Source organism: Podarcis vaucheri, assembly GCF_965113315.1.
Source record: "Podarcis vaucheri genome assembly, chromosome: 7".
Taxonomy (NCBI): Eukaryota; Metazoa; Chordata; class Lepidosauria; order Squamata; family Lacertidae; genus Podarcis; species Podarcis vaucheri.
Genome location: NC_138765.1, coordinates 73746356 through 73771917, shown reverse-complemented (window position 1 = coordinate 73771917; position 25562 = coordinate 73746356). Strand labels below are relative to the sequence as shown.

Genomic DNA, 25562 nt, shown 5'->3' with positions numbered 1-25562 from the left:
CTTCTGCAGCTGCTATTTGACCTGGAAGCTGTTAACAACTCAGTTTTCTTGCAGTAAGGTGGAAACACTGAGTGCTGGCTCTGCAAGCATCGGAAAAAGATCAGGGCCAAAAAAATTCATCTCTGCCTGCATCCAAATAAAATATTGTTCTCCTATAAGACCATCTTATAATGAGTGACTTAGCTTGTCTGAGTCATCTACAGCTTATTGCTCTGCTAAAACCATTACCCAATGTAGCCTGTCTCTTCCCCAGCTGCAGTACGTTGCATATGTTGGTGTCGAAGTTCCTGCCTTGTGGCAAAGTGTTAAGTCTCAATGATCTTTCTAACTAGGATTGCAAGCAATGGTTGAAACCCATGAATGCTACAAGCACAATGCAAAGTGACTCGCCAAATGGCCTTGATTTGAGTGCAACTGGGATCCATGTAGACAGCTGGACTCCATAGTTTTGTGCCTAAATTTCAGTGACCCCCCACCCCGAAGATGAAAAGCTTGACACAGAGTTGGGTTCATAGGAAGCTGCCTTATACTGCATCAGATCATTGGTCCATCTAGCTCCGTATTGTCTACACTGACAGGCAGTGGCTCTCTGAAGTTTCAGACAGGGTTTAAACATAGGGCCTAGTTGTGGTCACCTATCCTCTAAACACAGGAAGCTGCCTTAGCATACAGCTTTAGTTCAGTATTGTCTACTCTGACAACAGCTTTCCAAGGTTTCAGACAGGGTTTTCTTCCAGCCCTATATGGAGATGCCAGGGATTGAACCTGGGACCTCTTGTATGCAAAGCAGTTGCTCTACCACTGAGCTATAGCCCTTCATTAGTTGCTACTGGGCTTGACACTTAACAGATCTGTGCCTGCTCAAAAAGGACAAGCATGGTACTAGGTCAATACAGTACAGTATTGTGTTTTAATTTGTTGGAACCCAATCAGATGGGTGGTAAGTAAGTAAATAAGTAAATAAATATTATACCAACATCCTGTCAAAATATAACTATTGCAGCACTTCCAATGGTACCTCCAAGAAAATGCTGCTGCTGGTACTAGAACTGTCCCAAAACAATTTTCCTCCTTGAAGCAAAGGACAAGATGGCTGCTTAATCTCCACACACACACACACACACACACACACCATGCAGAGAAGCCAACTGAACTGGCAGCTAAATCTTATTTCAATGATGGTGAAGTGACCGTGTCCACCAACATACCTGAGGGCAACTTAGGAGACACATGGCAGGCCAAGTGGCACACACAGCTTCAGTCCTTCAGCACCATCTGCCATCTAAGGCAGCTCCCTTACTCCTGGATTTAGCTGACAGACTATGTTACTAGAGTAACATCTATTTCTAATCAAAGGCCCTTTGCTTGTTTTTGGTTCAGAATTTCAGAACAGGAGGCTGGACTAGATGTGCCATTGGCTTGATCCAGCTGGCTCTTCATACATTCTTATGTTCTAATGCATGGGTAGGCAAACTAAGGCCCAGGGGCCAGATCCGGCCCAATTGCCTTCTAAATCCGGCCTGCGGATGGTCCAGGAATCAGCATGTTTTTACATGAGTAGAATGTGTCCTTTTATTTAAAATGCATCTCTGGGTTATTTGTGGGTTTTTCTTTGTGGGAGCCATTTAAGCAATGTGGAGAACCCTTCAGAACTGGAACCCTTCAACTGCATCTGGAAATGGTGTGATCTGTCCCCCCACCTAATCCTCTTGCACATGCCTCCAGTGGTGGAGGGAAGACCAGGATGCTAGACTCTTGTCTCCTCTTCTTGAAAAAAGCAGAGAGGGAGCAATGCCGAATCTAAAGTTCCTTCGGCTGTTTTCTTGGCTGATGCTGAACTTCAGGAATTCCCCCGCCATCAGAAATGTTCTGGGTTGGTTTTCTATTTTTTTTCTTTTGCTAAGGAAACAGTGCTGATCACTCTCAGCTCCAGATGTTTAGCTATGTGGTGCTGGAAGCAACTTGTGGGGATCGGGGAAGGGAGGGCTTTGGAGGTGGCTTCATCTGCCTCAGGCTGAACCTTGCAGCCTCTTGGAGCTGGAAGCTTGCCATCTTCTCAGAAGCTCTCCCACAGCCACACACACCTCCCCTTCATCTCTAGTCCCACAGGGCTGCCAATGACAGATTCCCAATGTTAACCCATTCAAATCACTTGTGCTCAGTGTGTTCAAGGTGCTGTTGCTGAATACTATAAGCCCAGCTATATAGAGGAAGCACATGGGAACAGCACAGGTCTGGTCTGGAGCAGAAGTCAGTAAGCAGAACACAGTGGGTTGTGCCAGGTTTCCATGGTGACAAGGCTAAATAGTGAGGTCCTTAGAGCAGGTAAAATGTTCTCATGGACTGACTGAGGGGGAATTCTGACTCCAAGAAGTAAGGTCCTTTGAGAAGGGCCTTAGCTCAGCGGTAGAGCATCTCCTTTGGCTGCAGAGGGTCCCACACTCAATACCCACACTCAATACCTGGCATCTCCAGGTTAGAGGGCTAAGAAAAGAATGCCAAGCACCTTAGAGAGCCACTGCCAGTCAGTATAGTCCATTTAGTCCAGTGTCTTGTTCTCATAGTGGCCAACCAGACGCCTATGGAAAGCCTGCAATTCTCCTCACTTGTGATTCCCAGCAACTGGTATTCAGAGGCATACTGCTGCCAACCCTGGAGACAGAACATAGACATCACTAGATGTTAGCCTGCTGGATGCTAGGCTTGATGCTTTACTGGGAAACTGCATTGATCAGCCTCTATAAAAGTCAACTTGGCGCTGCAACTGGAAATAATCTTGTTCTCCATGAATCTCTCCAACATCTAGTTAAAAAGAAGAACCTAAGAAGAGGCTGCCGGGTCAGGTCAGTGCTCAGTCTATCTAGCCCAACATCCTTTTTTCACAGTGGCCATCTGGATGCCTGTATGAAACTCGCAAGAAGGACACAGGAGCAAGACCCTTCTCTCCAACCATGTTTTTCCAACAACTGGTATTCAGAAGCAATGCTGCCTCTGAGAGTGGAGGCAGAGCATAACCATCATGGCTAGCAGCTATTGATAGCCTTATCCTTCACGAATTTGTCCAATTCTCTTATAAGAACATCATTACTAAGAGCATCATTATAAGAGCATCATTACTAAAGCTTAGACCAGCAAATAGAGAATACTCTGCAGGATCAAGTAAGCACTGGCAAGACAACTGGCAGGATGACTTCATAGGCTTTCCTCCCCCAGTCCCCATATTTTCTGCAACTAACCCTTGACTTTTCTTTCCTTCTTGCACCGCAATAAAAGTCACACCTTTGAGCTCTCTGGTAAAGATGTTGTTTCTGTTCCATCAGGTCTCTCTCTCTCTCTCTCTCTCTTTTTTTTGTCCAGTGCATTCATGGGAAGGGAGCCCTCCAACCATGGGAATGGATGTCAGAACCCCCCCACCCCACCCCCTTCATCCTCTCCAAATTAAATTGCGCACATCAGAAGGTTGACTTTGGCAAGCTTCATTGGTGACTGCAAAATTCCATTGTTAAAAACGAGGCAAGTGCACACGAAGCCAGAATGAAAGCAGCAGTCTTTTCCCGCCTTGAAAAGCTTAGCACAGACAAAAGCTGGAGGGTAGACAAGGAAAGGAATGGCTTGTGAAATCAAATTTATGGCTCCTAGGAAACCACAGCTATGGGTTTTTTCCTCTCTCATATTTTTCAAAGTATTTGTTCCAAAGTGGAAATAGGTTCCAAAGCTTTTCTCAAGCCGTCATCTTCTGCAGGTGTTCTCCAGTGTGTGTGTGTGTGTGTGTGTGTGTGCACGCTAAAAATTAATAATGATGCTAATAATAATAATAATAATAATAATAATAATAATAATAATCCACGTCTCTGTATTACCCATTCTTGGTGATTTGAGCCAGAACAGTTATCAACAAGTAAGAAGAAAGGAAATGCTTGTTGCCAGCATTTCCAAGAACACACTGGGAGAGGAAAACTATGACCCAATGGTGCAGTTGATGCTATTGGTTCAGAGCCAGAATAAAAGAGGGTCAGAAAAACTGCTGCTTTGCTCAGAGGCATGTTTTTCTCCTAGCTTATTTCCATATTATTGCATTTAAACCCCACATTTCCTCCAGTGAAATCAAGAGGGCATACCTAGCTCTCCCACTCTCCATAATATCCCAACAACCATGTGACAGCCCATCCTCAAAGCTGCGGAATTGCAGTTGTCCTATCAGCCGGTCCTTGGGTTTGCGGCTACTGTTGCTGAATGCCAGATCAGCTCTGAGTAAGACCTCTCTCATACATGATCTGATTATGGATGAGGAGGCTGAGTGAGACCTGGGTTGGTGAGTGGGGTGGAGTTGGTACTCAGGGCAGCATCAGGGCAGACTTGAGGGTCAGGTAGAGAGAGCTGCTTTGGTCTATAGAGCTTTCATTTCTCTTTCCAGGCTCTCTGTCCAGTTGGGGTTGGGGGGGGAATCTAGTGTGTGTGATCCTGGCATTCCAGAGCTGATAGAGCTGGTCTTGAAGGCGGTGTTTAATGTCTACATGAAACTGCCAAGTGGGGTCATCCGGAGCTTTGGAGTGCATTTTCAGCAATATGCTAATGACACACAGTTCTACTTCTCTTTTACATCTGCAGATGCTGCAGTGGATGTTCTGGACTGTTGTCTTGCCTTGGTTATGGACTAGATGAGAGTCAACAAACTAAAGCTCAATTCAGATAAGACAGACACGGTTAGTGGGTGGTTCCCTCGACTGGATCGATGGGAGGTTGCCTGCTCTTGATGGGGTTGCACTTCCTCTGAAGTAGCGGGTACATAGTTTGGGGATTCATTAGTTCTGGATCCACTGCTGTCACTTGATGCTCAGGTGGCCTAAGTGGCACAGAGTGCCTTTCATCACCTTTGGCTGGTGGCCAGGCACCCCTGCCAAATCTGAACAGGGATAGCCTAACTTCTGTTGTCTATGCTCTGGTAACCTCTAGGTTTGATTGCTGCAACACGTTATATGTAGGGCTGCCTCTGACAATGGTTTGGAAACTTCAGCTGGTACAGAATTCAGCAACCGGGTTGCTCACTGGGGCAAGATGGTTTGAGCATATTTTCCAATCTCAAAGACAGTGCATTTTCTGTATCCTCTCGCCTGTCCTGCAGTGTCATGCATGAAAGAAGCAGCAAGCAGTTTTCACAAACTTCTGAGAGAGAGAGGGAGGGGTGGGGGAGAGAATGATTTAGGCCAATGTTTCTCAGCAAATAGTTTCGTTAAATTTCCTACAGATGTTGCTGCAGCTCGGATGTGATTTACAGAGAGACAAGTCTGAAACAGTCTTAGAGTGACACTGGGAGGTTAACATTCCAAAATCTCTGCTTGGGTACTGGAATGGATGCCAGGATTGCGGGTAGCAGACTTTTCTTTTCTTTTAATTGATTGATGCAATGCCGTTGTAATCCAAAATTCTGACTCTGGGGATTAAATTCACACTTGGACTTCACAGCCCCTTGTCCATTGTGCTGAGGTCTCAATTAGCTGATGATGATCTCTAGAATGCAACCACATCAGATTTCATTTGCTGGGCTAAGGCCAGTGCTCTGTAGCAACATCAGGCTCCCCTAGCTCACTCCCAAGACCAGGATATAACTCCAGGAGTGAGGGATCTGAATGTTAATAGAGGCATGGGGTAGGGGTAAAGATGCAGCCAAATGGGGGCAGGGAGTGGGATCCAAAGTGATTCACCAAGGACTTGGCAATCCAAGGGGTTCAAGTCAGATTGCCATTTGCTCCGATTCAGTGGTTAAACATGGGTTTTCTCAAGGAAAGCAAAGGGACACGGACACACACACACACACACACACACACACACCATTCGGACACAGAGATTTAAAGCACAAACCTGTGCCTGGAAAGCACAGTGCAACAGGAAGTCTGGATGAGCCCTTAAATGTAGTGGAAGATGCTGTCCCATTGCCAGTATTGGAGATTCAACTGCTAGTCTGGTTGGTTTATGTAGATGGAATGGGGTCCTGCCCTTTCTGTCAGGCAGCAAAATGTCTTCATTTGGCCCTGTTACTCTATGAATGTAATACAGCACAAACAACAAACGGGGAACTTGTTCTCCTATAGATATGTGGAATTAGAAGTCTTCCAGAGTAACAAGTAGATAAGTAGATGGTGTTCCTCTGTGAACAGCCACACACAGAAACAACCACTGAAATATCACCCAGCAAAGCATCATCCAACATCACTTGCTTTTGGTAAACATCCGTGTAACCTTTCCTTTCATGGCTTTGACTGGAGCACCTGTCTGACTAGAGTATCTCTCACTTACGGTCTTGGCCAACAAACAAGATGACTATTTATAGTGTTCATAATTTTTTTAAAAACCAAGCCATGTACCTTACCATGGCAACCACAGTGTCCATGCGCTACCTAAGAGACAAAAAGCTTTGCCTTGTAAGAACAAAACACACACAACACAAGTGATGTCAACTCCAGCTTTTGGAACAATTTGTTTTCTAGTTTCCAAGCACCCTGCGTGCGCCCCCCTCCACTTTTGCTCAATCATGGCACACTATTTATCTGTTCTCTCTGCAATAAACCTTTATTTTCCCCTTTTTAGTGTGTGTCTACAAGATCTTGAAAATGCAGCAGGGAAGCAGGCGTACACTTGGGACACAAATCAACCCAGTCTGATGTACCATTTCTGACATCAATAGGGGTTTTGTTTTTTTAAAAAAACACAGAACCTTTGAAAAAAAGGGTGGGAGCAAAAACAGCTCTGTTGAATGTGTGTTGGTAGCATTTTACATCCACCTTAGTATAACCAAAAGGAAATTATGGGCGTCACCACAAAACATGATGAAATGGGGGGGGGGGCAAAGGTCCCCCAAGGCAACATGTGTATGCCAGATTTTGTGCAGAGCAGTAGACACGTGGAACACCTTCCCCCGACTTACTAAAGCCCAATTTGGAGGATCTTCTGGAACTTTCAGCTGGGTTTAGATGTTGCCTTTTGATGTTCAGTGCTTTGATAGTTTGTGTGCACTGGGTGTGGGGCCCAGCTTTAGGCTGGTGGGGTCAACTTTGTTTTTTCCCAATAGAACCCCAAAACCCATCAGTGAAAGCCAACTGCAAAATGGTGGCATGGGGGAAGGAACTAGCTTCTGACTGCACCTCACATGCCATACACTGAAATGTGTACAAATCACATTCAAGTTGCAGCAAACTGGGGATTCTAAAAGCCAAATTTAGACAGAAGAAAAGGCATTTCACTCTTGCTATTGATAAACAAGTGGGAATTAGAAACCTTTGCTAATTTCCAGCAGATTATACAGTGAATTGCTTTAACAATATAGGAAGCCATCATTTCCCTTCTGCCCTGCATTGATCACATGCAGCACTGTTTCCGTTTTGCTGCAGTTCACCTTCACCAGTCAAAAAATACGCTGTTTGTTTCACTGGCCACTGTACTAAAATATGTAACTTGCATAATTTATGTTATTAATCACATGAATTATGCAATTATATTGTCATTACGTTATTCCAGCCCATTCATTTAAGTGCGAACAAAACACTGAAAGCAGCAACAACAACAGCAAATTCTGATTGTATTCACTGCATTAATTTCCATTCCAGACATGGGACAAATAAGAGAATTTGGGCAATTTCTGCTCCCATTTCCATTTTTGTTCAAATTCTTTGACATCCCTACCTGTAGATACCAATTTACCTTCTGCTCAGACCTGGCTTGCAGGATTGGCTGCCCCTGATGAGCATACCCACCCACTAGTTTCTCCAGTTCCATTGGCTAATTAAACAATTTATGGCCTTTTAAACTGTGGCCAGGGTGGTGATGGTATTATTTTTGTTTGTTACTATGGTATGTATTTTTGTGTTTTTATATTGTAAGACATCCTGTGAATCTCAGATTAAGGGCAGTATAGATATTTTAAGAACAACAACAACAACGCTTGGCAGGACCACATTAGTAGGGACCGTGTGTGTGCTGAAGTGAAGAATAGAAAACTTGCCTCCACTTCTTTTGGAAAGTATGGAGGAAACTATGCCCTGCCCCTAGCAAGGACGTGGGGTGCAGGGAAAATGTAATTGCATTTTTAATGAAGGCTGCAATGCTTCAAAATATCAGACAGATCCCAGCTGTGTTGTACCAGTTAAATGCTGTCAACAGATCCACGTTCTAACCCCAATGAGAAGAGAGCTGCTGTTATCTCTCACAGCAGAGTCCTATTATTGCCATGGGTCTAACTATGCTGGAAAGGAGCAGTTCCCTGGGATCTGGGATGGATTAGTCTGGATAGCATCCAGGGTGATGCCAGATCTCATCATGGGCTGACAGAGCCCTCATTGTGCTGAGAATGCAGATTTAAGCCAAGATTTGCAATACTATTATTTTTTTGAGGGGAGAAATGGAGAGATAAAGGAGGGGATCTAATGAGAAATAAAAGTGAGAAGGATAATAATGTTAAGGAAGGCTGGGCATAGTAAGAGTAACATAAAGTAACTTGAAAACATTTTCATGAGTGTGTTTTCTTTCTTTGTGGTGTTTTTGATCTTCATTTTCTCTCTTTTATGCTACAAAAAATGATATTTTCCCATGCCTGGGTTAAACGTCCCCCAAAAAGTTTTAGGACAAGTCTGCATAGAATATTTGAACAAAATCTGTAGGCTAAAACCACTTAGTTTTCACCAGCCTTTGCCTAGAGCACTTTCTGTTCTACATGGTGATTGCCTGAATTTGAGTCAGAATTGATTTTCACATTAAATCAAAAAGTGCTCTTCCAGCACACCCTGAAATCCTGGTTATTTCACTTGACCTGTTCATGTCTAAAGCAGGGTTGTGTATGTTCCAGACAAATGCAAATTGCACTACTCTTCCCCAATGCTACGATACCTTCCTGACTTGGATTCTGTACCTTATGCCACATTTTGGAGATTTGTTTGTGTGTGTTCACACATGCAAATGCATGCTCTGATGGAATTGTGAACTATACAGCCATCTGTAATCATAATCCTGAAAGCTTTTGGGGTTTTTTTAAGCATTTGTTTGCTGGTCTTGAGTCCATCCTGCCTTGTGGCCTCTGAGTGTGGTCAAGCAAGGCCCAGAATGCATCTTTATCAGAGACAGCTGCTCAGCTGTGGGGGTGAGGGGTGGGGAGTCAGAAAGCTGATAGGAGCTGACAGAGGACAGGGGCAGTTATTCAGACCAAAGACTGGTGTAAACTATTGCTTACTTTATTTACTTTTAACATTTACTAATAATGTGTTTTTAACTTAATCGGTCTCCTCTTGAAGAACGTATTTTAACAGCCTTTGGCAAAAAAGCAACAGATCACTACTAAGTCCATCCTGTAGTAAACGCCAGTAACGTATGTCAGGTTTCCATCACACTTCTCAGATTTGGTCTTCTAAACAATCAGGAAAAAAAGGAGCAAGGGGTCTGCAATGAAGAGCAGCTGTTTCTAGTCTCCAGAAAGTGTGCAAGTATTCTGGGATATATGCGCTTGTGTGCGTGTGCATGCCTGTGAGAGAAAGCACCGTCATATTACAGACAGATAAAACCAGGAGTGCTAAACCTAGCTTCTGTCAACCTTCTAACCAGTGTCCTTCCCAAATTAATCTCCTCTTTGGATAATATATTGACTGCTTAGTCTTGTAGAACCTATTGCATACTTTTTGAAGGTTCTGTATGTACTGGAAAATGCTAAGAGATGGCATTGCACATCATTTGGTCTGTCAGTCTCTCTCTGTGTACTAAGATAAGAGAAACTAAGATACACACAGAGCGTCCGACCAACCACACAACCCTGCAATGCTATCTCTTAGTATTTTCCAGTACAATGTCGGATGTATTAAGGTTAGATTAAATTGCAAAAAACAGCAAAAGCAGATATTTAAAAGCAGAAGGTTGGCTATGCATCCCTAGTACATATGCCTGTTTCACTGATTAATCATCATCATAATCATCAGCATTTATTTATTAGATTTATACTCCAGATTCTGAATGCACCTAATGTTAATTAGCATCACATTAGTTCGTGTGTATTCATTGGAAACCCAGACTAGACGTACTGATGGAGATGTGTGAATAAGCCTCTGAAAACATCAGCCCCAGGGAGGGGAGATCCAGACTTAAGAATGCAGCACAGGGAAAACTCTTGATGACAATCACCCTCCCTGAGGCTGCTATTTTCCCCATTAGGAAAAACCTGTGTGCTAAACGTTGACCCTTCCTACTCTCCTTCTCATCTTTCTCATGTGTGATCTATATTTGTATTTTGGACAGTCATTTGTCTTTTTTGCTATGCATTTGGACACATCTTAAAATACTGTAACCAAATTTTGCATTATGGTTCCTGAGATTAAGGAGCAGGTCCTCCTCTATGTTTGGATACAACTGGATGCCATTTGGAATTATAGTGGCAGGCTGAACCTTTCAAAACTGCACTTATTTTAACCACCGATTTTAAAACTGCACTAGTTTTTTTGTTTTTGTTTTGTTTCTTAGAATTCCCGAGCAAAGTTGGCTAGGATGATGCTAGTATACTATATGAAGTCTTTTGAATTGAGATGTCAAAGGCTGTCCTGAAAAATGTCAAAATGAGGGTGCACAACAGACCGCTTCACACACTATGCAGGCAAATCTTGGTACACTGAATAGGGAGTTAGACAATCACATGTCCCTGATGAGCAGCATCTTATATAGCACATTGAACTCATTTTTGAAGGGACAATCCTTATGTGGGCAAAATGGCACCACAAGTGGAGGATATCAGCTGGTTTAGGGCAACCTCCATGTTTGCAGAAAAATTCTTTTAAAAAGATGTTTAAAAGGGGGCTAACCCACACAAAACAGTTCAGTGAGGACTGAACATGATCCATGGTATGGAAAGCTGACTGCCTGTTAGAGGGGAGGAAGGGAAACAGAGCAGTGTGGAATGCAGAAGGGGAAATGGAATACACTTGATAGACGATACAGATGGTTGGAACCCTGGACAGTACCACTCCACACTGCAACATTGTGTTGCAAATCCCACATGTACCTATATAGAAAATTTAAGTGTTAATAATCCCATGTTTGTCATATTTAAGTACACTATAATTTCTACTGTACGTAAAGCAACATGTATCGTATTTTTCGCTCTATAAGACGCACCAGACCATAAGATGCACTTAGTTTTTGGAGGAGGAAAACAAGGGAAAAAAATATTCTGAATCTCAGAAGCCAGAACAGCAAGAGGGATCGCTACGCAGTGAAAGCAGCAATCCCTCTTGCTGTTCTGGCTTCTGGGATAGCTGCGCAGCCTGCATTCGATCCATAAGACACACACACATTTCCCCTTACTTTTTAGGAGGGAAAAAGTGAGTCTTATAGAGCAAAAAAATACAGTAATTTGTACCATGGACATTTGTGTATGTGGAAGAAAAATCCAGAGTTTTCTGTTTTGTGAGATGACCATGGCCCCAGTTACAATGAACAAATAAATGACCAGAATATCACAGATTATATGACCTTGCCTTGTCATAAGCAATAAAGTTTGGCAGCTGCCTCTTCTCTGGACCTTTTGCCTGCCCCCGAATTCTTTGTAGCACCACGTTGTCACCCAGCCTCTATCTTGTAGTTCTGTATTTGCTTTTTAACTATACTTTCTTCTCCGTAGGCATAACTGGTGTTTATAAGGCATTGGAGCCAGGGACAGTATTCCACCTGGTGGGAATGACGAGTGGGGAGAGTTGTTGTTGCACTCAGGTCCTACTTGCGGGCTTCCGATTGGGGCATCTGGCAGGCCACTGTGAGAATAGGATGCTGGACTAGATGGGTCTTTGACCTGATCCAACACAGCTCTTCTTATGCTAAATATTAGCTGCCAGGAAGATTTGAGTAAATCTGTATTGATATCCATCAAGTTAATATATATCACCATTCATCTCTCTTAACTGCACTCCCTTCCTCACAAAACACTGGCAGCAGGGGGACAATGATAATGACAAACACAGATGTTATTGCTCACAACTTGTGGGTTGCCACAAGCACTTCGGGGTGGTGGAATAAACTCTTCCCTTGCCAAGTGTGGTTTGCTGTTTTACCAGTTATTCTTTTGTGTATGCTCATTGGTGTGGATTCATCGGGCTTCGTTTCTGCATTCTTTAATCCTACAGAAGCCCTGTAAAATTGGCACGTCTTTCATTGCTAAAAATCAAAATCTCTCAAACACAAAAGGAAATATGTATTTGGAGGCTGTGGATTAGTAAAAGACTGTCTTCTTGGGGGGAGGGGGGAGACAGTGGTACCTTCAAACATGATGCAACACAAGAAGGGCCCAGACCAAAAGGCACCATTAATTCAGCATTCCTTTTGTCACAGTGGCCAAGCAAATGCATATGGGAAGCCCACAAGCAGGACCTGAGCATAACAGCAACTCCCCCTATTTGTGATTGCCATCGACTGGCATTCAGAGACTTACTCCACTGGAGACAGAACTTAGCCAACATGGCTAGTAGCCATTGGAAGCCTTATCCTCCATGAATTTGTCTAATCCTTTGCTAGAGTCATCCAAGGTGGTAGCCATCATTACATTTTGTAGAAGTAAACTCCATAGTTTAACTATGCCCTGTGTGAAATCTGTCCTGAAACTTCCAACGTTCAGATTCATTGAATGGCCCCAAGTTTTAGTGTTAATAAAGGAGGCAGAAAGTCTCCCTACTCATTTTTCCCCCACACCATGCATAATCTTACACATCTCTATCACGCCCTCCCTTACTCACCATTTTTCTAAAAAGCCCCCAATGTTGTAACATTTCTTCATGGGCGACCTGCTCCAACCCCCTTGATCTTTTCCGTTTCCCTTTTCTGAACCTTTTCCAGCTGTAAGATATCCCTTTTTGAAGCGAAACAAGTAGAACCAGGGCTTTTTCCCCCAGTCGGAACTCAACGGAACTCAGTTCCAGCACCTCTCAGGTAGGTGCCACTCTAAGATAATGAGGGAGGCGCTCATGGTGAGTTTCAGCACCCCTTTTTTTCTAGAAAAATAGTACTGAGTAGAACTGTACACAGTATTCCAAGTCATGTAGATCTGGAATACTATGTACAGTCCTGGGTGCCTCACCTCAAAAAGGATACCCTGTCACTTTTTCACTGGAGATGCTTGGAAATTGAATCAGGGATATTTTTTGCATTTAAGCCAAACACTCTTACCCCTAAGCCATGCCTCCTTTCATCATATGAGGCTGTCTTATTATGAGTCAGCCCATGGGCCCAGAATAGCCCATTCCATCTGATGGCAACGCTCCAGGGTCCCTGGCAAGGGTCTTTCTCTCTCTCTTTTTTTTTTTTTATAAAATTTTTATTGGGTTTTCACATTTTATATAGACAAAAACAAAAACACAAGAAACAAATAAACACATAAACAAAGAAAGAAAAAAAATAAAAGAAAACAACAACAAACATATATACTTTCCCGAAAATATTATTTCCTAACCCTGGTCATTGACTTCCCCCTACCCCCTCCCTTGCATCCCCATTTCCAAATTTATGTCAGCAAATTGGCATTTCCCTGTCCTAATATTAGTCCTTTTATAAAAACAAACAAAATTAATTTTTTCTAAGTTGGACCTCAATTCCCTTCCAACGATTTCCCATTTTGTCTTGAATAATGATCTTTTTAACCAAATCCCATAATCATGAGTGTTGTTAGAACTTAATTTTTCCCTCCCTCCCATCCCCGGTTTGCGTCCCTTCCCAAAGCATGTCCAAAATAACAGTTCTTAGCCCGGGTTCCTCACGTCCGAGGCCCTCCAGTCTCTTTCAGTCCCTCTCCGCCGGTCTTGTTGGTAACCCTTTATGCCAGTCGTCACATCTCGAAAGAGTTCTTTCACCATCAGTCCAAAGTCTCTTCCCATATTTGCAAACAGCTGCTGAAGAGTTTCCACAAGGCATGAATCTTGAAGGTAATCAAAGTCAGAGTCTATGTGGAGGCCCCAATTATATTTCTTTATTTTAAATTCCTTAATTTCATAAACTCCCAGGGCCTCCACTTTCGTCTTCTGCATCTTTCGTGGATTTATAGTAGATTTACTCCAATAGTCTCCTTGTTTGTATTCCACAGGCGTCAGCTTCTGCTCAGTATTTTCCCACGTCACTTCTTCTTTTTCTTGTTTTGTCTTCTCCTCTGCTTTTATTATCATTTCTGGTTCAGCTGTGGATTCTTTCTCATTGAGGTCCTCTTTAAATTCAGCAGGACTACTTGTTTCAGAAGTCAAGGTCATCAATTGTTCACTCATAGCCGTAGTCTGCTCTTGTAAGATTCCAACCAAATAAAACATCCTTTCGATTTCTCCCAGTATCTTTCCATCCACAGCCATTGTAATTCCACAGAATTCCCTCTAGAGGGAATCTGGTTACTTAGTATTCTTTTCCCCAACAGTCCTCTGTCTTGTTATTGTTTCTTTATTTCCAACAATTTTAGATCAATTGTAACTCTTTTTAATCCAGAGGTAACTTAGGTAACAATTTTCCACTATTAACAGTCCGTTTGACAGCTTTGACAGCTGTCAAACTCTGCGCTTCTTAAACCAGCTCCAAAGCAGGACGCTCCCGGGCCCGGGAGGGGGGTTGTTTACAGCAGAACATAAAACATCCAACACTCCTCTCTCCTGCTCAAAATTTCCAAATCTTGGAAGTTACTGTCTTTTTTTAGAACTCACCCTTTACAGGGTAGGCACTCCAACTTAGTTCTTTTTTCGTTGCTCTAGATCGTCTGCAAGGTAGGGGGTGCGGACTTCCTTTTAGCACATCCCCCGATCGTCTCAAATTCAGTGGATAAATTTCTTAAAAGCCAAGTCCAAATTACTCACGGGTTGTTTTTTCAGCCGAATTTCAAGGAAGGAAGTCAGCGCTCTCCGGTCATGGCTCGCGGCTTCGCTCAGCAGAGGTAGCGATGGACTCTCAGTGCCGCGCCACCCCCCGTATCCCCTCCGCAGCCTTTAAAAAGGCTCTTCGCGAATCAGGGGGGGCACTTAAGGCACCCGCCGAGTCTTCAGTCCGCAGGCATTCCGCGCCTGCGGTTTTAAGGGTCCCCGTGTCGCCGGCACGGCAAAGACCCGTCCCCTGCTGAGCCGATTCCCTCCGGAGCTCGGAGGGAATCCGCCATTCCCAGATCGCGTCAACCCCGGAAGTCGACCTGGCAAGGGTCTTTCTCAACCCTACAATGCAAGAACCTTTTAAACATGGGTTAACACACACACTGAAGTGATGCAGTCCCAAAGGACTTCACTGCTGCATGCAGCTCAACTCTCACTTGGCTATCTTTACCATGACGCACTATTGAGTCTTGAACTGCTCATCCAACACGGCAGAGCACGTTGCGTCTCCAACACCGGCTGCTGCCAGACACAAATATGTTCCAAACAGATCTACTCACCATTCCTCCTCCACCATAATTGCTCAGATACATTTCTGGCCTGTTCAGCTGGGGCTTTATTTTTTGAATAATTAAACCAGTTTCAGATCCTCTTTCGATGATGACAGGAGACACTTTTCAAGATTGTTGGCAGTTTTCTGCTTGCCATCTTGCAGTGGGCGATTATTATTATTTTTTAAAAGAAAAATGTACTGGGTGATCAAGAGTTCTTTTTTAAAGAGCAAAGCTATCTCGCTGCAAACATGCAATTAGGGCGCAAGTGCAGCAGTCATAAATGTAATCTGCGATGTATGTTTTTGGCTGTTGGTTGACCATCTGCTTTGCTGGGCTTTATGGTCCATGGTTATTTGACCAAACTGTTGCACACATGCATCAAGTTTTTTGTTTTTGTTTTTCAAATGCACAGCTTACATAATGGTAAAAAGTAGCAATTGGCTTGCAAGAATAAGAATCACTGGCCTATAGTAACACAGTATGAATTAACTACAGTTCATCTGAAGGAATATCCAATAGAACCAGAAGTTTTCTGTTTCTTTGCTTCGAATTTCTCATTTTATAGCCAGTTTTATGGGATCAAATTTTAACTACTGGTGTTGAGGGTGGGGATATTATATTAATAATCAATTGTCACAGCTCTTAAGGGGAAATAGTTCACCTGTGTCCCGCTGGACATAGTTGTGGTCACATCTTTAAATTTCTTTTCTTCAATTGACAACATCTTTTTTTGTTTCCTTTTCAGAACCTGCACTTTTGCCTCTCTTTGGCAAAACCCTCAAGAGCTTGAACGCAGGTGGGAGATGCTGGCCTAGGAATGGAGGTGAAGTCACTTCATGGACCATAATTACATACTCTCCTGAAATATATAAAGAAAAAAACTGGGAATTAATGTGCAGGGATGGATTAACTGTTACACTATGTTTGCTGTAGAGTAGGACCCTGGAGTGCAATTACCTGGAAAACTATATAGAGACGATCATGCTTTTAAACTATGAATGAATTAGTCATCTCACACATAAGCAGCAAGTGTCACCTGTCTTTCTGTGGCCAATGACTATTGTAACAAGTTTCTATATATGAACTTGCAAGCTATCATGCACAAGCTACCATACGCTCTAACTGGTTATTAAAAAGCAATACATTTTAATTTAAGAAATGTTACGTTGAGGATAGGACACACAACACTTCTGCTGCTTTGCAACAATCTGTTCATTTTCAAATGTACAGGCTGAGAAACAAGCACTCAGGAGGCAGAACTAGTCTCGAAGCAAAACCATAGCTCTCCTGACAACCTAACCAGTTTTCCAGCAGTGCCTGAAAACTGCTTCCATTTAGCTCCCCTTTGCACATGCTCTGAGAGACAAGTTTAGATCCACTAACACTCTGCAGCAAAATTTGATTCAAGGTCTAGTTGAAAGGAGTGCTGCCTTCTTGGTTTAAATACGAAGGCTTACGAACAAAGGACCTTCAGGAAAGAAATTTGTTTGCCCCATTTACTGGCTGCAAAATGGCTGGAGAATTTCAAAGCGACAGGTATCATTACAATATAAAAGTGAATAAGGAATAAAAAGTGGTGGTGGGGGGAATGTTTTGTTGCCCTAGAAACAGCTCAGTTCCTGTTACCGCTCCTTTGTGACCCATTAATCTTCTACATATTTTGGTGCCAGAATATGTAAGAAAGCTCCTACAAACCTGGAATTTCACAGCATGTGGAAAATCCTTTCAATTGGAAAGGGTTACCTCCCTGGCCGATAACTGACAGAGGCCACTGGTGTTGCCAGGTCTCCTGAGGGCTACGACTTGGGAGCCCTTCTTTATAAAAGAGATCTCTAGCCTCCACACTGCAGTCCTGTTGCCCGATTTCCAATGTGCTTTCCAAAATATGTTTAACGCAGGTGGAGTCTGCAACAAACTGCCATAGTGTACTCCCATCCTTTAGCAGAAGTTGTTGCTGTTCAGTGCTCCAACCTGCCAATCTGGCCCTTCCCCTGGATACTTTAAGCTTGAAGGACAGGGGTGGGGATCATTAGGCACACGGGCCAAATGCGACATTCCAGGCCTCTCTATTTGGCCCTCAGACCTCTCCACTAGTCACATCACTTCTCCACGGACCACACCCCTCACTGGCTGTGCATCACATCTTCAGTGGGTGTTTTCGCCTGGCTGCAATGTGTCCTTGAACTCTGATAATGCATCTTGTTTGTTCAGATGGAGGAGAGGTGTGTGTGTGAGAGAGAGAGTGTGTGTGTGACTAGTAGCTTACTGTAAGAGGAAAATTAAATTAGTTCCTCTACCCACTTCCAACTCTAAACTTCTATGACTCTATGACATAGAGAAGTCTGGAGGGCAGCTTTTGGTTCTCAGGTCAGCTGTTCCTCATGCCTAGTCATGGACTGGCTGGATGCAGAGGAATGGTGGAGGCACCAGCTGGGCAACTCCCAAAGGAAGTCAGGTCAGAGGCAGTGGATTGGTGTTGGGATGACTGAGTGGTCAGAGGGAGAAGAGGGGGGAGATTGGGAGGAGGAGGAGGTGTCGGAAGCTGAAGAGGTAACAAGGCTTAGTGAGCAGCAGGAGGCTGTTGCAGACAGCTGCCTAGAAGCGGAGGTAGAAGCAGAGGCTGAAGAAGAGGGGGGCAGGCAAGAGGCAGATATCAGACAGGGTGCTGAAGAAGCCAGGGTGTCCTCCCCTCCTGCTGCAACCAGCTTCTCCCACCTATGCCCTGGTCTCCCAGAACCCCAAGTGGTATGAAGAGGGAAGGGCAAAGACAAACAAGACGAAGACGTCTCAGGCTGCTTGAGAAGGACCCTGGGCAGGAGGAGACTTAGAGAGCTGTGGGAAGGCAAGGTCCTTCAGTCCCCGCAACTGCCTCATTGGGGCAAGACCTACTGGGAGGAGTTACTGTGTTTGCTAAGCCTGAGCTGTTTTGTTCCTTTGAATAAATAGTTAACTTCACTGACACCTTGTTGTGAGTTTTTGCTGCCCTGCTCCCGACTTGACATCCCGCACTGCACTACTGGGTTGTAGCCTGATCCAATATGGACCACAACAGCAGAACCAACACCATATAAATATATGGGTTTTAAAAAATTAAGAACTGTGTTGCCGAATGCATGTTTGGGTTAAAGGTAGGTCCCTAGTCTGAAAAGGTTTAAGACTACTGCACTAAGCTACGCCAGCTCTTAGAACAGCTTTTTTTAAATGTTAAGAGATTACATAATGTTAATATACCACCCTGTTAATGCTATGTTATTCACATGACAGCATTGTTCATTTGGTCTCCAGCAGCCTATATAGGCCATTCTGCTGAAGTCACACTAGGATGAAAACTGCCAGGTGCTTTGTCAAATAAAGCTTACAGGTCTTAGAAAGTGCTGCCAGCAGCTGGGGGGGGGGAGGAGGAACGATAACCCTGGCGATATCAATGGCTGTTCTGCTGAGGGCTGTCAAAGCATTTTACAAATGGCTTAAAGTACGGGGCGAAGCAGAGCTCAAATAGGGCTTCCTCTGGTGTGAAATGCAACATTACAGAAGGTTCTCCAGTCTGGCAGTAAAGAATACTGCATGCAATCCGTATTACATGGGGATTAAAAGGAAGGAATATGTTATTCCAAGAGCTGGACGGGGGCCAGGACACCTGGGCCAGGAGCCCCCTAACTCGGAGGGAAAATATGCAATGAGATTTTGTCTTATTTTAGATGAGAGTTAACACCTCTGCAACTGTAGCAACAGTCAGAAATGCAGGAACGGGGCAAGGGACTGTGCTGTCCAAGACAGGACGGTGGCTCTGTTGCAGTCCCTCATTCGCTTCGTGATGGTGGTAGCACTGCTGTCCTCCTCCTTCCCCTCCCTCTGATGCCCCTCATTCCTCCTCTGCCTCCCCACCCCCCATTGTACTTAAAAACAACAACAACCTTTTGCTCTATGCTCTGGTAACCTCCTGGCTAGATTACTGCAATACATTACATGTGGGACTGCTTCTGAAGATGGTTCAGAAACTATAGCTGTTGCAAAATTCAGCTGCCAGTTTGCTCTCCATGGTTTGAGCATATAGCATCAACCCCGGCCCAACTGCACTGGCTGCCAATCAGTTTCTGGACCCAATTCAAAGTGCTGGTTTTGTACTATAAAGCCTTGAATGGTTCAATACCTCAAGAATTGCTTCTCCCCATATGCACTGGCCCAAACCCTGCAATCATCATCTGAAGCCTTTCTTCGTGTGCCTCCTCCGCAAGAGGTCTGGAGAGCAGCAACACAAGAATGGGCCTTTTCTGTGGTGGCTCCCTGTTTGTGAAATGCTCACCCCATAGAGGATTACCTGGTGCCATCATTATACATCTTAAGATACCAAGCAAAAATAATCATCTATAGCCAGGCCTTTGACTAATTAAAGCATCTATGGCCTTTCGAACTGTGTGTGTGTGTGTGTTAATTTTGTTTGTTTGTTGCTATGCTATGTATTTTTGTTTTTTTATATTGTAAACCACCCTGTGATCCTTGGATGAAGAGTGGTATAGAAATTTAATAAATAAATGAATATTAATAAATATGTGCATATTATATTATGTTTTATACTGCCTGTTATAGAGGCATTTTGGACTGTTACATAGTTTGCATCTCCATACTGAGGGGGTGGAGTAAAATTAGCACTGCCCCATCTAAAGAGGGTTTATTACAGAGTGAATGCTTTTAACTGTATCCAATGTTAGTCATGCAATTCATGGACATGACTCTTGGATCCACCAGGGGCCTTCCTGTGTTCAGTATTGTGGGCTCAATTTTATGGAACTCCCTTCCCGTTAAAGTCAGACATGCCCCTCCCTGTTCAACTTCCAGTGCCTACTGAAGCATTTTAATAGAAGTCTTATTGTTATAGTTTTGTTAACCTTTACCTTAACCTTTACCTTTTCTGTATTGTATTTTTCTGCACACCACTTAAGAGACTATTGTAGTTAAGCAGTATATAAATTGTTTAAACAATTAAACCAACTCATTTCAATGGGCCTACTCTAAGTAGGACTTAAATGGATGCAGTGCTTTATGGCTGCAGTCTGCTGCCTATTGAAGTCAATGCACTACCATTGAGTTTTACTGGAACTGGGTCACATTGAAGAGAATCTATCTGCAGAAACACAGTCAGGTGTATGGGAGGTTTTTGCCACTTTTTCTCTCTCTGTTTAATTCCTAACTGCAATGTAATTATTACTTCAGTAAACATTTCTGATTGTCTAATTACTATAAATGTTCAAGCTTTTAGAAGTGAAGCTAACAGGCCTAACAAGAACATCATGAAAAAGAATAGCGCAACCCTGAATTCAATGTAAACATTAGCGTGTCAAAGCCTTCATGTCCCTCCATCTCTTGGGTAGTAAGACTAGAAGGGACAGATGAATCTGTCAATTTCAATTTGTCTAAGTTTGTCATTTTTCCAGTTTTACGTTCAGCTCTTCACATTTCTGCATCAATTTGAGAATTACTATTTTTAAGTCATCCTGAAAATTCACCAGCATTCTAGTGCAAATTTCTCTTATATACAGCTTTGTTTGCCATTTCATCTTGATATGCAATTTTTACATAAAGGTTTCCCTAATACTATGTATTTTTGCTAAAGTAGGTACTTTTATTGTCTGCTTTCTCATACTATATACATATTTGTGCACATTATGCGGTTTGAGAACTGCGTCACAAAATTCAGAGAAGCACAAATTTCCAATCATACCTGTGTTTTCGGTTCAAATATTTTTATGCATTTATTTATGTATTTATGTATTTATAATAAATAAACAAAAATAAAAATATGTACCCCACTCCTGAGACCATTCCATTATAACTATCCAACTTCCCAAAATTTTAACACCTCTTGTGATGGTTTGACCCCTTTCTGTTAACAGTACAAATTCGACAAATACCTTCCATATCTCTTCAAAATAATTTCTCCTGTATATTCCCCGATTTACCTTAATAGCACATGTTAATTTATCATTAATAGCTATATCCCACACCTCTTTATACAATTCTTCCATTTTATATTCACCTTGCCCCTTCCACTCCCTAGCTACAATAGCTAGTGCAGCTGTCAATAATTTTGTGAGCAAGTCCTTCGTAGCCTGCAAACTTTCCACTCCATCATAAACAATGCTACCTCTGGACTTTAAGTCAACTTTAACCCTGTGATTTCTGTTATCTCCTTAAACACCCTTTGTCAAAAAGTTTGCATGTATTTTCCCATATTTCCCCCAAGCTTTGAATATTTATCTGCCCTATTGTCTCCTTCCTCCCCACCTATTTTAATTGATCTTGTTGATCTTCCATTTCTACTAATATTTTATAAATTTCACTGGTTTCCCCTTTTATAACTGTATTTTCTTCTTTATCTCCCCTTCCTATTATCATTTTTTCAAATTTTGTATATTCTTTGCATTTATTTTCCCGTAACCACTTATTTGTCCATTGCATCAGTTGTAGACTGTTAAACCAAGTTATTTTACCTCCTGTTAGAGCTTCTCTTATTTGTTATTTGCTTCTCATTTTCTCCACTCATTCCTTTATTTTAAGTATTTTCTTCTTTCGCTTCTTTTTTCAATTTCCTTTTTAAAATTTACTGGGAAATCTTCTAGCATCACCAACAGAGCTGGTAAGGAATTTACTGGTATATTTTTCCTTTATCTTTTGCCCATATCTCAATGATGTTCCTTAATAAGGGATTTTGTTCGCGTATATTTTTTTTTTTTGGGGGGGGGGAAATGCAGATTAGATAGGTTTGCATTAAAAATCTGAACTGAATTTCTCTCCCATCCCTAGAGAGAGAAATTGTATGTTGCTGCCACACGGTCAATCATCAACAACATTTTTCCATCAGCGATTTTTTCTTTCTTTTGCCATGGTATGAATTGGAAAAAACAGAGAAGTGAGCTCAGGAATGCATCCCCCCCTTCCAATTCCTGTGTTAAAGGAGCTATGAGATCATTCCTGATTGTATTAAGAGATTGCTTCCACATATCCATTTGAACAATCCATTATTTCCCCCTTAATTACTTACATGCACAGATCTACTCTGATATTTTCTTTCGTTGGCCACCTTCCTGATGCCCATAAATAGTCTCAAAAAATGCCTACACGGAACTAACAATATGTAACCTGAGGTTTCTCAGGTCCAGAATTCCTTGCTGTAAGCAAGAGGTATCCAACATTAAGCCTCTATAATATAACAAACCGGTTTCGAAGTGGTTTAATTGTCAGTGCTTCTGCTAAGGAACAGTACTTATAGAAAGGTATTGAGAAGTATGTGTGGGTAGCTTTAAATTTGCAGACATGTCCTCAGTGGTTCCCCTGCCCCCTCAATCTTTTGTTGGCCTCGTGGGGGAAGGAAATCCATTTGCTCATGCTGTTCAATCCCCAGCGAGCATACAGTACCTTAAGGGAACCACCTAAGATTCTGCCAAATAGAAGATGTCGATCACAAAGAGTATAACATTTGAGAAGCAAGTTTGGGCATTCAGCTTATATGGAAGACATTCCTCAGAGCTGAGAGAGAGAGAGAGAGAGAGAGAGAGAGAGAGAACCAGGCCAGATGGTTTCATTCCCTACAATCTAAACTTGTGTGGAGCTGAAAGGCAATAGGTGTAGCCCATGAAAACCATATGAGTCAGTGTGGTGTAATGGTTAGAGTATCAGACTAATATCTGGGAGACCGAGGTTCACATCCTCACTCGACTGTGAGGCTTACTGGGTGACCTTAAGCCAGTCACTGCTTCTCAGCCTCTCATAGGGTTGTTGTAGGGATTAAATGTGGAAAGGGGAACCATGTTTCCCACCTCCTAGCTCCTTGTGGGGGGGGGAGTGGGATACAAATGCAGTAAATAAAGAATAAATAAATTTCCTTGCCAGTGCTGCATATTCATTAAGCCCTTGGATTGGTCTCAACCACCACCAAAACCTTATATCGAAGATGCGGTAGTAGAAGGAGCCATATACAAGCCCCTCTGAAACATTTGTGGGCAACAGTCAGGCAAAAGTGAAAAAACCTCATGGTCATTCCATAAAAGAGCTTAAGAAATTGTGAACTGGCATCTGGGCAGAATAGCCCCTTCATTCATTATTCTAAGATGTTGCACATACTATTTGCTAAGAGAAAGGGGGGGGGGGATCTACATTTTGTGCCAAGAAACAAAAGAGGTGAATTCTGTGACCTGAAAAATTATGCGACGTGGTGTGTGTATGTTTGCATACAATTTGCATAGTTTATTTAGCTTCTGCTAACCACAGGGTTTGCAGCCTTGCTCACAAGGAATTGTATGTGAATTGAACCCATGCCTCTTGACTGATGGAGAACCAGCTCATCTCTCTTTTCGGCTTCTGATATTTCACCAGACATAGCCTACCTACCATTGCAGGTGTAAAAGGCTAAAAGGTTATTGTTGTTGTTGATTATGATACTCCCCTCCTCTTTCTTTTTCAGTGACAACTGAGGTTTTTGGGCGGGGCGGCGGGGGTTCTGATTCTGATAGAGTTCCATTGCACAAGCATGGAATAAATGACTCCAGGAAGGGTCACTATTAACTCTGCTGAGAAACCATTGACATGAGGCTCCTCCCTCCATTACCTGCCACCCAGAAGCAATCATTACATCGATTTAGCAGAAGCAGCAAAGGAAAGCAGGGCTTTCCTTCAGCTGAGACACTAGCAATTTTCTGGCTCCTCCTTTCCTTGAATTGCTTCCCATTACAACTGCTGTTATAAGAATTTTGCTGTTACGAACCATTACCATTTCTCCTCCCTCCCCATTCTTTTTTCTTTCTGTGTCATGTCTTCCAGATTGTAAGCCTAAAGACAGGGGTTGTAGTACTGATCCTTGTAAGCTACTTTGGGAGCATTTGGGGGGGGGTGAAGCTTGTGTGTGTGTTTCTCTCAATCCTTCAAATAAATATTCAGTAATCTAAATAAAAATAAAATGAATGAATGAAAACACAGGATAATCCCCTTGGCCCAAATAAGAATACAAGGAGAACTCTGCTGAATCAGATCAAGGGTCCCTCTGCCCCAGCCTCCTCTTCTCGGTAACAGCCAGCCCTAATACTTCTGGGAAGCCCATAAACATGGAATGAAAGTAGCCCCCCACTTGCCAAACCCTGCTTGACCCCCCCAGCAGCTTCAATTCAAAGCCAGACTGCCTCTGTATATGGAGGTTCCATTTAGCTGCCATGGAAAATAGTGGTTGATACCTCCCCCTTCCATACATTTGCCTAACAACCTTTTTTTGACATTATAGTAACAGTTTGCTGGATCAGACTGAGGCTCCATCTACTCTGGCTTCCTGTTTGCAGCAATGGCTGGCCATGTGGCTTCTGGGAAGTCTAAAAGCAGGGCACGAAGGCAACAGGTGCTATTTAGTGGTTTACTGCCTCGGAACATGGGATGGTTCCATTAAGCTCTCATGATTAAAAGACATTTCTACCAATCTCCCATGCATGGTCTTTTTCTCTTATATGGCCAAACCTGCTCCAGGAACAAGAGCCGGGACAGAAAGATAATAATAGGAAAAAAAACCCTCCCCACCAGCTCACTTATCATATGCGTATGTGTGAGCTGTTCCGCCCCACACTTTGAGAAGGTTGCAGTTAGGATTTTGTGTACACGAGCCTTCCTCTCTCTCGCTTCCCCTCCCATCTGTTCCAAAAACAGGCTGACATTTAAAAAACAGGGAGAAAAGAACGTCATGTTGCAGCTATCAATATGGAATCTGGGCTCAGTGTCTATATAGGAACCAGCACTTGCAAAAGCAGGACAATATGACTTTTTAAAAAGACTTGCCAAGATCAGTGCAAGGGACAAAAAACAAAGCACTGTATGTCGCATATAACATGCTAGAAGAACAAGGCTCCAAATGCATGAACAAGTTTGGGCAGAATCTGTGCAGGATTGACTCTGTTTTTCTGATGTGTTGTTCCCCCTCCCCTTGCAAGCAGAATATCATCAGCCAGCCCCAGTACCATTCTTGCCTTACTCAGCCACTTGTTACCACAGTAGTATTGCTGGCAGGGCGGCTAACATGATTTTTCTGGGCACCCTGGGGGAGAGAAAAGAATGGCTGAAGGCTATTCTAACATTCCCTTTTACTGCTCAGGAAGACTATTCTCATCCAAAATTGTTATACAAAAATCCTGCT

The 25562-nt window shown here is 43.0% G+C and overlaps 1 protein-coding gene and 1 long non-coding RNA gene across 6 annotated transcripts in view; one reads left to right on the top strand and one right to left on the bottom strand.

Moving 5' to 3' along the window:
- The window catches only part of LOC309536575, a 40084-nt gene extending 23809 nt beyond the window's left edge, over positions 1-16275 (top strand). Inside the window, exon 3 of the long non-coding RNA XR_014221637.1 lies at positions 16143-16275. This is a non-coding gene — a long non-coding RNA (uncharacterized lncRNA). The remainder of the gene's footprint in view (positions 1-16142) is intronic.
- The window catches only part of MORN1 (MORN repeat containing 1), a 133380-nt gene that overhangs the window by 3961 nt on the left and 103857 nt on the right, over positions 1-25562 (bottom strand). The window contains exons 14-15 of one of the 5 annotated variants that reach the window (XM_082230123.1): positions 16059-16256; positions 9203-9505 (exon numbers count right to left, since the gene is read on the bottom strand). In XM_082230123.1, coding sequence (XP_082086249.1) covers positions 16108-16256 — 149 coding nt within the window. In that variant the 3' untranslated portion in view covers positions 9203-9505; positions 16059-16107. Of the gene's footprint in view, positions 1-9202; positions 9506-15925; positions 16257-24287; positions 24333-25562 lie in introns of those variants that run through there. The other 4 variants (XM_082230125.1, XM_082230124.1, XM_082230122.1 and 1 more) reach the window with 4 other exon arrangements.